The sequence below is a fragment of the Procambarus clarkii genome, chromosome 23 (genome assembly GCF_040958095.1).
Source record: "Procambarus clarkii isolate CNS0578487 chromosome 23, FALCON_Pclarkii_2.0, whole genome shotgun sequence".
In the NCBI taxonomy this organism is placed as follows: Eukaryota; Metazoa; Arthropoda; class Malacostraca; order Decapoda; family Cambaridae; genus Procambarus; species Procambarus clarkii.
The window spans coordinates 25,248,562-25,261,852 of record NC_091172.1 but is presented as its reverse complement, the minus strand read 5'-3'; the positions used below and the strand labels follow the sequence as shown (position 1 = coordinate 25,261,852).

Sequence of the window (13,291 nt, the reverse complement as noted above, 5' to 3'; positions counted from 1 at the left end):
TCGTAATAAGTGATTTACGGTATAATCGTAAATCTCGAAAAACTGCTCGCTTCTAAATCTTTTGCGGTCATTTTTGTGCAAAAATTCGCCCATTTTCTAAATAGGAAATGGGTAAATTTCAAAATACCACTGTCCAGGTCACAAAAGCAAAGTTTGAGGGGAATAATAGTTATTTTCTATACTGTTTACTGCGGCATAAGCAATTAGTAAATAACACTTACTACCCAGGTACAAACATATTTAATTTGTGTTACGGAACAAATTACCAAATAACATAGACATAAGACTGCTGATTTTTTTCATGTGTAGGCTAGACATACGTATGACTGATTTTGGGTGGATATAAATAGGGACTGCCAGGTATGGGCCAATAGACCTTCTACAGTGTCCTCTTGTTTATCTACATAATGGTTCATTATTTTTTTATTTAAAACTGAGTATCTATGATTAATTATTCATGTGCTATGTAGTGGGTACAACTGTATTTTATTTGTATCTTAATTGTTCGCGAGCACCTAGTAAACATGATCAGCTGTGGAGAACGTGAAGCACAAATTATTATTACTGGTAGTGTTTTATCCTGGTGCATGTTTTGAGACCATTATATAATAAGTTGCATATAGTCCCAGTTGTGAACTTGTAATAAGTAGAGGCTAGTATTGTTGGTGGTGAAATGTTGCCACGACAACTCCTACACAGTCCACTTTAACGTTAAACATTGCGGAATATACAATGGGGTATTATCTGTAAGGACTTGTATGACAGTTATTTCACTTACCTTGCAGGGTGAAAGAGGGTTCTTGTTGTCCACGGTGGTGGGGCAGAGGTCGCATACATAGGGCGGTGCCGTGCCTTGGAGAAAGTCAACCTCATCCTCACCACCCATCTCCTCATCATAATTCATCATTAATTCATGTGACAAAGGAGCTGGTAGAACAGTTGTGAGCGATTCCAGTCCCTTTCTCGTTACGTCTACCTGAGCGTCAGGCAGTTCCTGTCGTTTCACCAAGTCTACCTGACCGTCGGGAACGTCCTGTCGTTTGACTATGTCTACCTGAGCGTCAGGCAGTTCCTGCCGTCCTGCCAAGTCTACCTGAGTGACAGGCAATTCCTGCCGTCCTGCCAAGTCTACCTGAGCGTCAGGCAGTTCCTGCCGTCCTGCCAAGTCTACCTGAGCGACAGGCACTTCCTGCCGTCCTGCCAAGTCTACCTGAGCGACAGGCAATTCCTTTCGTTTGGCCAAATCTACCTGAGCTTCAGTCACAAGAGTCTTGACCGTGGTGGCGATAGAAGGATGCGTAGGGCGGTGAGAAGCGTCGATGTGAATACCAGCAGCTGCTGGTGGGGTTCTGGAGCCTCGCGTCCTCGCATGATTCCCCTGCACCGGTGCCGCAAGAACAGCTTCTGGGACTCCGGTCAATGTTCGGGTTTCGTCAGCACTATTCGAGAAATGATGGTGGTTAATAACTCCAGTTTCTTGCTTCGGGTTTGTTTTAGTTCGTTTGTTATAAATATTAGATTTTTGAAGAGAATTTAAGTAATTCCGCACTAAATATAATTGGGACGGTTGATGTCTTCTAATATTTACGTTGGAGTGCAACAGACGAGTTATAAGTTTGGAATTGGCAATGCTGCTTCCAAGAACACAGTGCCAAACACACGCACACACAACACAAAACAATAGCTGTCGTAACAAACACATGATGCTAATTAATGTCACACATATATTATTTTATCTTGTATAATTTATTCTGTATTGGCTTCTGTAGCACAGGTGCAGTACAAATGTTCGCCTGAAGACTGGCTACATTTGGTGAATGCACAATGAAATGACTTACACAATTTGGATTCAGCACGGGTATTAATCATTTTAATTAGGCTACTAACAACATTTTTGAGCGAATGAGAGTCGTTCACAATTCAGGTTCGTTAAGTAGCAATTCTAGCGAGACGAGCTAGTTCGATGTTTCATTTTTTTCGAAGGAGGGACGAGGCTACCACTGGCCCGTCGTGGAGAAGACGAGGCTACCACTGGCCCGTCGTGGAGGAGACGAGGCTACCACTGGCCCGTCGTGGAGAAGACGAGGCTACCACTGGCCCGTCGTGGAGGAGACGAGGCTACCACTGGCCCGTCGTGGAGACGAGGCTACCACTGGCCCGTCGTGGAGACGAGGCTACCACTGGCCCGTCGTGGAGAAGACGAGGCAACCACTGGGCCGTCGTGGAGGAGACGAGGCTACCACTGGCCCGTCGTGGATAAGACGAGGCTACCACTGGCCCGTCGTGGAGAAGACGAGGCTACCACTGGCCCGTCGTGGAGAAGACGAGGCTACCACTGGCCCGTCGTGGAGAAGACGAGGCTACCACTGGCCCGTCGTGGAGAAGACGAGGCTACCACTGGCCCGTCGTGGAGGAGACGAGGCTACCACTGGGCCGTCGTGGAGGAGACGAGGCTACCACTGGCCCGTCGTGGATAAGACGAGGCTACCACTGGCCCGTCGTGGAGAAGACGAGGCTACCACTGGCCCGTCGTGGAGAAGACGAGGCTACCACTGGCCCGTCGTGGAGAAGACGAGGCTACCACTGGCCCGTCGTGGAGAAGACGAGGCTACCACTGGCCCGTCGTGGAGGAGACGAGGCTACCACTGGCCCGTCGTGGAGAAGACGAGGCAACCACTGGGCCGTCGTGGAGAAGACGAGGCTACCACTGACCCGTCGTGGAGAAGACGAGGCTACCACTGGCCCGTCGTGGAGAAGACGAGGCTACCACTGGCCCGTCGTGGAGAAGACGAGGCTACCACTGGCCCGTCGTGGAGAAGACGAGGCTACCACTGGCCCGTCGTGGAGAAGAAGAGGCTACCACTGGCCTGTCGTGGAGAGGACGAGGCGACCACTGACCGTCCTCGAGAAGACTAGGCTATATATATCACTGACTCGTCGTGGCGGAGGCGAGGCTACGACTGACCGTTGTAGAGGAGAAACTACCACTGGCCCGTCGCGTGGGGAAGTGAGAGGAAGGGGGCAGCAAGCGACGTCTTGTACCACCACCGCCAGAAGTTGCAGTCTCTCGCGGGAACTTTTATTTACTTTCCTGAAGCAGGTGGTGAATCATTCCGCTTCCCGCCTCGCGGCCACATAGTCTGGGATAACTCTCGCCAGAAGGAAATCTTTCAAATACCAATGTAAGTCTTGAGGCATACATAACAAGTAGTGGCGGAGGGTCTCGGGTCTAAATGGTCCTCCGGGCACCTCACTCATCATGACAGAGGCGATTACAGTGCTTCATTACTTGATAATTCTGCTAGTTTACAATTCAGATTGGATTGAAGAACACATAGGGACGTCAATCCCGTTGTTATGGTAGAGTTGGTGGCCATACGCTCTCTACTATTGGCTTCCAGTATGTTTAAGTACAGTAACTTAACGTCTTTGTAAAGTCTAACTCTAACGACGTAACTCTAACGTCGTCGTCTTTTCGTCTTCTAGTGTGTAGTTTGGTCAATAGTACAGTAACTAGTATACCTTAAGTATTAGTAAAACGTGCGGTATTGATCTGGATATAATTTGTTCAACTTCCATTACTAAAAACATTAAAACGGGCATTTTTAAAATTTGATTAAGTTTAGGTTCAGAGCCTTTAAACCACTGTCTCATAAACGGCTTCACTGGCTGTCATAATACATGGAGTCTGGTTATGAGTAAGGCCATTTAGTTTCCCATTGCATGACTATATTAAGTATATAAAATATGTTTATGTAAACCGAAGGCGCTTTATCTTGTTCAAGGTGGGCTCCCAGGGCTGCCAGGGGTCAGCTGTGTAGGGAATGAGATGAACTATTTCATCCAGAGAGTGAGACCGAAGGCCAGATAGGGACTTTCCAGATGGCGCGCCAGTACACTGGTTTAGACAGGGTTACCACCGTGCACTAGCAAGTAGCTTTCGAAGCTCTAAGAGTCTACATCACCCGCATTAGGTCCCGAAGGTATCGCGTGGCGGAGTGACGTGGCACACTGAAACGTGAATCTCACACTTAATCAGAGAAACCTAACATGGATGTTCTTCTTTCACAGTAATGTGTTAAATATGATTTGTCTCTCGAGTCGATTCCAGGGAATTTTTAGTGGGATTAATCAACTATTTCCTGCATTGCTATCCTTTACTTACAGAGTTACCTGCATTCGTACCCTTTTATTTTTACCTTGTATTCGTACCCCTGTGTCAGCCCATCCCCCCTAATTGAAAGTACTTAAAGTAATGATATGATCGAAAGTACATATGTCGTGATGGACCAGCAGATAATAGACTTTTGTAGTATTGAATTTTGACAATCCAGAAAAGTTATATTTATATTGCTAATAATTCTAACCTAATCTAACCATCCTAAGCCTAATACGTGCTAAGGCTTTATATAGTACAACAACCTATCCTCCTGTTTAGATAGTACCTATTATGACGGTCGTCAATAGTCACGAATTCGTAAGTACTTAGTTAGCTTTTAGATAGTAGTATACTGACTAGTAAAGAATTCTTTTAAAATAAATGAAGCTAAAACACAAACTTAAATATTCTTAGGCCTAGTATAGCACACATATGTGTGTGTAATATGACAATATTAGGCCTCAGATATCGTGTATTAGGCCTAGGGGTTAGGTTTAGTTTGTCAAAGCAACACAAGTAAAAAATTGTTTTCCGGTTTGTCCAACTCAATAGTTCTTTTCTTACTAATTTCGTTGTACGTCGGTATATATACTATGGTCCTCATCGTTACTATAAGTACTGCCACAACAGGAGGATGGGCTGATATATATGTGCTATACTTGGCCTAGGAATATTTAAGTTTGGTTTTAGCTTTATTTTTCCGGCCTCTATAAAAATAGTATCAAAAAGTGACACCCTAGGGCTCCATTACTACATACAGGTACGATCGACCACATAGTTACAGAAAGTACCATCAAAACAAGAGGATGGGTTGCTCTTTACATTCTAATCCTTTACAGATACCATTACCTGCATTCCTATCTTTTGCATCCCTTAAAACCTGCCTGGGAGGCAAGATCCTACAATAGTGTTTCGGATAAAGTATTTGAGACAGTTAAGTTCATTGGAACTAGACATCTGGAAAACATTTAGTCTTTTCGTCGAGACCAGTTCCCCCCCCCCCAACAAAAGTATCACAATTTATCTCGCAGGCACAATGCCTCCATTGTGGAGAACATCGCCCTGAAAATATGCCATGCGAGGGAGGGCGGAGCTGCTCTCTTGGCTGTAACAGCTCCCAAAGTTTAGAACATGATGATGATGATGAGTGCCTCTAAATTCATGCATAGACTAAGTCACCTATGCACCCCTGTTCCCTCCCACATCGCCACCCATGCCCCCGCCACAACTCACCGGCCTGAAAGAAAGACGAGAAAATAGACGAGGCTTTTTCTCTGTAATTTTTAATCATATTTTTCGTTTTAATTTTATATTACATAAAAACAAAATAATTATAATAGTGGAGTGGCGGTTAATGTGAAAGATATAATATTTGGGAGAGGAGTTTGTGTGGATAGAGTGGTGTTGGGTATAGCGTGCAAGGAGGAGATTTAGGGGTGGTATTGGGGAATAATGTGACGCTGGTAATGTAGAAAAGGATGGCGTAGACAGGTAGAGTGTGGATGGGGTAGGGTCGTTGGAACCACAAGTGATAACATCCACCACACGATAATTCGTTGTTTGGCGAGCCGACCTGCGCACTACTCTGGGGGTAGATTAGGGGAGGTGTGGAATTAAAGTGGAGGGGTAATGTTGGGTTAGTATGGAAGGTTAGAATTGAGGTTTCCTGAACCGATTATGTGCCTCTGAACCCTTTCCACCACCGCCCACGGAATGGGTATTGGGTGCATAATGAAGAAAGAAGATGAAGAAGAAGGGGGGGGGTATGAAGGGAGTAGAGATGCGTGGAGGTGAGGTGATTTTCTTTAATACATTAGGTACATCTGCATTTGTGCAGCTACCCGAAAATATATGAAGTGGAGTACAGTGTGTGTCAAAAAAGCTAACTACGTGATGCTAAAAAATACCCATCACACAGGATGGTTAGTCATACAGAGGCATGTGACAGGCAGTCTGCACTGGCAGACTGAGGATGCATTTTGAGGATACCAACACAAGAGTGAATAAGGTAGCAGTTGTAATAAAAGTCCCCATTCTCGCAGGATGGTTAGTCATACAGGGTCATATGTTTAGTAGCCTACACTGGCAAATTTTGGATGCAATATGAGGATATCTCCAAGAATACGAGAGTGAATAAAGTAATTGCAAAGCTCCAGGTACTTCATGCCAACTGGTTTGAAAGGTAGGTGAGGTGATAACGCCCCCACAAGTCCTGCCCTTGTTGTACCCAGGACGATCACCCTACCTGAATAGGTAACATCGTGAATGAGAATACACTACGAATGGGGGTAACATCATGATTAACACCACGAATGAGTAATACCATGTTTGAGTAACACTATGAATAGGTAATGTGAATGGATGTCACCATGAGTGAGCCAACGATAAATAAACATAAATAAATACAGGTATAAATCACTGACGGCTGTTGAGTCACAGATCACAAGAATTTATAGAGTTTATGAAACAAGATTCAGTGTCAATTCAATGTTTTATATATATATATATTATATAATATATAGTATGTATAATATAGATCTCTATAGGTACAGTATGTTAAGATAACAGATATTCATAGCCACATGTCTATTCCAGTAATCCTCAACCAACTCGTTTGTAATTAAGAAAATTAATATCATTAACATGTTAACGGGCTCCATTACTAAAGCACTGAAACATTATCAAAGTTGTGCTTGGGTAGATAGATATTCACGTGATATTATTTGGGCAGCGAGAGCTTAGGCAATACTCTTGTAATGTTTTATTGAAAAGTATGAATTATTATTCATTAACCCTACTGCTTTGCACGCCTATTGAGCACTTTACCCCCAGTCGAATCTAATGTGTATCAGGATTCCCTGAGGATTTTACGAAATATTTCAAGGTTTCCTCCAAACAAAAAAGGTTGGAAATTATTGGTATATTCACTCGCGGCACATTACAACACGGTTTAAAAATCTAAACTTGTTTTATAACATAATACTAAGATCAGGAATACATAATACTTGACCCCATTAGTTTCCTGGTTTGACCTTATGAATGTATTCAGAATTAGAGTATGTGATATGATCAACCCAACCCGTCCTCCTAATAGAACGTCGCATTTTGACGTATAAGGCCAAAAATCGTCGTACTAGAAAATGGTAGCGGCTCACGAAATTGATATTCTGCCCCGTTTTCTGTTTTGGGTCCTCTGGTAGGTTAGGATAAGGGCACTTCAGTACGACAGTTTCTTGACGTTGGGAAACCTTAGAGAGGACGGGCTGCGTTATTAACAGCAGTAGAGTAGCCTAGTAAAAAAAAAAGACATGAATGACAAGTTCACAGATCACAGATCTGTGCAAAACAAGCTTTTACTGTGATTCTATACACTATACATATGAAATACAAACGCAAAATAGTAAAACTTTATATTACAAGTTTGTTATGTTTGTTATTACATCTATTTTGTTATGGCTATATATACTGAAAATTACTTATGTATATATAATTATTAGGACATTTTGAATGCAACAGAGGCGATTATAACACTCTTGACATGTTTTTATTAGTATGAAACATGTTTTAAATTGGTATATATAATTGTTGCATATTGAGTTAATGGAAAAAGGCTTTAATATATGGATGTATGATTCACACACACACAAGGAATTATTCAGAACCTTGTATACTACAAATGCCAGACCAATCCTGGAATATGCAGCTCCAGCATGGACTCCGTATCTCGTCAAGCATAAGACTAAATTGGAGAAGTTTTAGAGGTATGCCACCAAACTAGTACCCGAGCTGAGGGGTATGAGCTACGAGGAGAGACTACTTGAACTACACCTCATGTAGTCTCAGGAAGGAAGAAGAGTTAGGGGAGACATTATCACCACATAAATGATTCTCATAGGGTAGATAAAGACAATTTATTTAACACAAGGAGCACACGCACAAGGGGACACAGGAGGAAACTGAGTACCCAGATGAGCCACAGAGATACTAGAAAAAACTTTTTTTTAGTGTCAGAGTGGTTGACAAATGGAATGCATTAGGACGTGATGTGGTGGAGGCAGATTCCATACACAGTTTCAAATGTAAATATGATAAAGGCTTGGGAATCTGTACACCGGTTGATTGACCGTTGAGAAGCGGGACCAAAGAGCCGAAGCTCAACCCCCACAAGCATAACTAGGTGAATATATACACACACACACAATCTTCAATCAGTTGATTGACAGTTGAGAGGCGGGACCAAAGAGCCGGAACTCAACCCCCACAAGCACAACTAGGCACACACACACGCGCACGCATACAAGGTAAACGCGATAAGAAGGAAGAATCTATATTTTCTTGAACAAAATTTTTCGTGTGAATCTGAACAGGAAACGTCAGACTGCTTGCCGTAATATCTCTGTAATCATCGACAAATTGTTGAAAATGTCGTGGGAAGCAGAAGGCACGCCAGCAGGAGCACCCAGAGAGAGCTCCTGCTGGTGTAATGACCGCTGGACTTCTGTTCAACACACAAACAAACTCTACCCAGAGCCTAACACGCAGTGCACTTAAATACAAAAAAATCTGTCCTTCCAATCCGGGTGCATTTAAAATATTTAGGCTTCTTGCCGCTTAGCGGAATCCTTTAGTGGTTTGTCCTGGAAGTCCTGTTGGCTACAGGCGTCTTTCGTCTTTGCACCATGATTCCCTGAGGGAGGACTTTAAGGTATGGCTTAGGCCTCGTCAGGTGGCTGTGGCGGCGCTGGAGTGGTGTAGATACCACCCCTCTGTGTAGATGTGGTGTAGATACTGCCCCTCTTGGGTGTTTCCCGTCTTCTTCAGCGCCTCCTTCAAGGGCGGAGATGTTCAGGGTCTGGGACGAGCACTGGGGAACAATAACGTCAATAGGTGTGTTGTTGAGGTTCGGACAGCGGAAGTCGTCGAAGCTGTCGGCGACCGTCGTGTTCGTGGCGATCCAGCAGAAGTGGACATCGCACGCGAACGGATTACCTGTGGGGGAAGACACAACACACTTATTGATGGTCTCGCTTATAAAGACATAATTAGTATCGTCTTCGCCTTCTAAGGGATAATTGCATTGCCTGTCAACACCCTGATACAGTAGTCAGCTCTGCACACTAGCAATACTCACAGGAACTTGGATATCCACACCTGTCTTCAGATAATGATTTTAAATTACACACTCATAATCAAATATTATTTTGATCTAATTATCCTCAGCCTAAACTTTCAAGCGTTACAGTGAGCACTGTTATTAGTTATGATTATTTATTGAGTATTATTATTTAATTATTTGTAGTGGTTGTAGTATTATCATTGCATTATGAATTATTATTTTTTATTAGTATTTATCATATTATTTATTATTATTGGTAGTAGTAGATGTATTTTTTTAATAATTACTATTATCGTTGTTTTTATTATTGTGATGTTGTTGTTGTTTTAGATTTAGCTACTCAGAACGAAATGTCCATGTAGCACGGGCTATGGTGAACCCGTAATTTTGTTGTGATTATTATTATTATTAATAACCACCTCCTCCTCACTTCTCACCCTCTCCTTACCACCTCCTCTTCATCTCCTCTACTCCTCATTCTCTCCCTTTCTCCCTCTCACACTTTTAGCCTATCCTCCACCCCCCCCACCCCCTGAGATTTTGAATAAAACCGCCTACAATCTCATTAAACTCAACATTTCTTTTAAGTACAATCTACCTGTCTCTGATATTCCTCTTTATCTGTGCCCCACCATTCAAGTATCATACACATCTGTCACCAAGGTAATGAGAATCTTGCTCTTCTCAAAGCTGTCACACTTGAAACAATTGCCTCCTCCATCGAGAGTCTAAGATCTCACGCGCACTGTGTCTACACCGACGGCTCAGTCCAATCTTCTACTGGACGGACTGCAGCGGCATGTAGGTTTTATAGAAATAATATTTGCACACAGACTGTCAGTGTCAGGTTAAACAGCTGGCTGACCTCCACACAAGCAGAACTAGCAGCATTACACCTAGCTACCAGTACATTAAAAAGCCTTGTAGGAGGAATAATATTGTGATTCAAAGTCTGCTCTTCAAGCAATCGAAAACTTCTGGAAGATCAACAGCAAGGTCCTCATGCTACCAATTATAAATGACCTAATTGCTGCACAGAGCAAAGGGTTTCGAATCTCCTTTGTATGGATACCATCACACATAAATATAACCCATCATAATGAGACAGACATTGCAGCCAAATTAGCGAGCGTGTAACAAGGATGAAGCTGAATTAGATCTAGGTATCCCCATTTCTACTGTCAAGACTATATTGTTCCAAACACTCAGGTCTGATAGGATAGAAATTATTGACTCCCAACGACCTGAAAGCACCAGTATAAAGAGCTATAATTTATTCAGATCTGAAACCTGTTTATGGGCAGCACAAAACATGGACCAGACTGTGCGACACAGTGGTTGCCAGAATCAGGTTGGGTTACCGTGACCTGTGGCAGGTGGTTACAGGTGACGGATCTCCCAATCCTGAGCACTCCAGGTGCAAACTCTGTGAGCAGGAACTGCGGCATGATCTCCCACACTACATCCCTGAATGCCCAGTTATTAGACCTTTCAGACCAGTTGGCATAAGGTACCTGGAACTGTGCAATTACTTTATTCACTCTCGAGTTCTTGAGGATATCCTCATATTGCACCCAAAATTTGCCAGTGCAGGCTACTAAACATATGGCCCTGTATGACTAACCATCCTGCGAGATGGGGACTTTTAATATCACTGCTACCTTATTCACTCTTGTGTTGATGATATCCTGATAATGCACCCAGAGTCTGCCAGTGTAGACTACTTATCACATGCCTCTGTATGACTAACCATCCTGTGTGATGGGGACTTTTTAGCACCACGGAGCTAGGTCTTTGACACACTGTACTCCCCTTCATATAGTCTAGGGCAGCTGCACAAATGCAGATGTACCTAATGTGTTAACACAAAAAATTGCCCCTGGGAAAATATTGTGTAATGTCTTATCGTCCACAACACTGTGAGTTCTCACCCCTCACGTTTTTCCTCCTCCTCCTCCTCCACGTCCTCTTCCACCTCTTCCTCCTGTGGGTCGCTCACCTCCCTTGTCAATCCCCCCCCCTCCCCCCTCCCCCCTCCCTCCTCCCCCCCACGAATATCGCCATGACATTGCTTAAATATGTGCCGACGCAATGGAGTTGTTCAGCCCACTCAAGAGGGGAGATCGACGAGAAAATCAGAGTAAATCCCTGGTTCACTAGGCAATGCAGGGAAGCAAAGGAGAAAACCTGAAATCATGGAAAATGTGCAGAGAAATAGGAACACAGGACATCATTGAGGCACTGAAGAGTGTTAGAAGTGAATACTCTTGAGTCGGGACGGAAACTGAGAGACAATGTGATAACAATACTACAGCAAAACCTAAGGACCAGTCAAAGTTGTTCTATAGTCATATTAGAAGGAAAACAACAATAAGAGACCATTTGGTCAGGTGGTTGTCGTTGATTTAGGGACGACGACGATCGAGGGAATGTGGTCTTCACATTCTTCCATCTTCTCTCTTCAGCCTCTCTTCAGGCTGAAGAGAGAAGATGGAATTCTAATGGAAAACGACAAGGATGTGCATGAGGAACTCAACAAGAGATTTCAGGACCTCTTTACAAAGGAACCAGCATAGAGACCAGGTTTCAAGATGAAAGCCCAGAGGTAAAACTAGATAACATAGTAGTCGATGTAAAGGAGGTTAGAAACATGGAGGAATTAGATGCACCTAAAGCAATGGGACCAGACATGATGTAACTATGGCTGTTGAAGGATTCTGCTGAGGTATTTTGTCACCACTAACTAAAGTTATGTTTACAGACCAGTGTCACTGACAGGTATTCCGTGAAGGGTACTGGAAAAAATAATCAGGTTAATCAAGTAATCAGAGAATAATTGAACATATAGGGAGTATAAACTTTGTAACAAAAGGGCAATATGGATGTAGAAGGGGAAAGTCAATAGGTTAATAGGATAGGTTAAGGGAACTAGATCTCGCAACTCTAGAGAAGCAAGTAAAACCAAGGGTATGTTGAGAAAGATCGCAACATACAAAATACCAAATAAAATTGATAAAGTGAAGACAGAGGTAGAACGAGAGGACTTAAGTCGAAGCTGGAAATGCGTTGTAGAAATGTAAGGAAGTACTTGTACCCCTATACGGGTGGCCAACAAGTGGGATGTACTGAAAGAAGAAGTTATAGAAGCCACCTCCACCCACAATTTGATAAAGAATTGACGGTCAGACTAGTACAATTATAACGCAACACTTGTAGAAAGGCCGTAACCTAACCTAACCCTCACTTCCCCGTAATCACTGCTAGGTGAGTACTACTGGAGGCCGGATAGCTGAGTGGACAGCGCTCTGGACTCTTAATCCTAGGAGTCCCGGTTTGATTCCCGGTGATGGCAGAAACAAAATGGGCAGAGTTTCGTTCACCCTGATGCCCCTGTTACCTAGCACTAAATAGGTACCTGGGAGTTAAGACAGCTGCTATGAGCTGCTTCCTGGGTGTGTGTGTGTGGGAAATGAAAATAAATAAATAGTAGTCAGTAACAGTTGAGAGGCGGGCCGATAGAGCACAGCTCAACCCCCGCAAGCACAACTAGCTGAATACAATTAGGTGAATACAACTAGGTGTATACTGATAATTAAACCCACACAGGCTCACCACACACGTCACCTTGACACCTTTGGTAACCTTGCAGCCCCCGTTCTCTTGATGTGCCACAACGTACAAAATAGGACGTGCTAACCAAACCAGAAACGTACGAACCCAAGCCACCCACCTAACCTCACCTACCGATGCATAGAAAACGGGGATATTTGTGAGCCGCTACATAGTACTTTGTAAGTTCTACGTTGAGGACTAAAAGGTACAAAATGAGACGTACTACCTGACAGGGCTGACTCACGAGCCTCACTCAAGCTGGGATATGAGAGATGTTCCTACCTATCCTTCCACCAATTCCCCCCATCCCCTCTCTCATCCCTATCCCCTCCATCCCTTTCTCTCTCCCATTTCATTATCGTATCGTTTAGCCAATTGTCTGTCCCCCCGCCCCCTCTTCCCCC

General features: G+C 43.6%; 1 protein-coding gene across 1 annotated transcript in view; it reads right to left on the bottom strand.

The window, feature by feature from the left end:
* LOC123763932 (uncharacterized) overlaps positions 1–13,291 on the bottom strand; it is a 44,768-nt gene that overhangs the window by 14,787 nt on the left and 16,690 nt on the right. Inside the window, exons 7-8 of the mRNA XM_069329748.1 lie at positions 8,787–9,148; positions 779–1,732 (exon numbers count right to left, since the gene is read on the bottom strand). Coding sequence (XP_069185849.1) covers positions 779–1,732; positions 8,787–9,148 — 1,316 coding nt within the window. The remainder of the gene's footprint in view (positions 1–778; positions 1,733–8,786; positions 9,149–13,291) is intronic.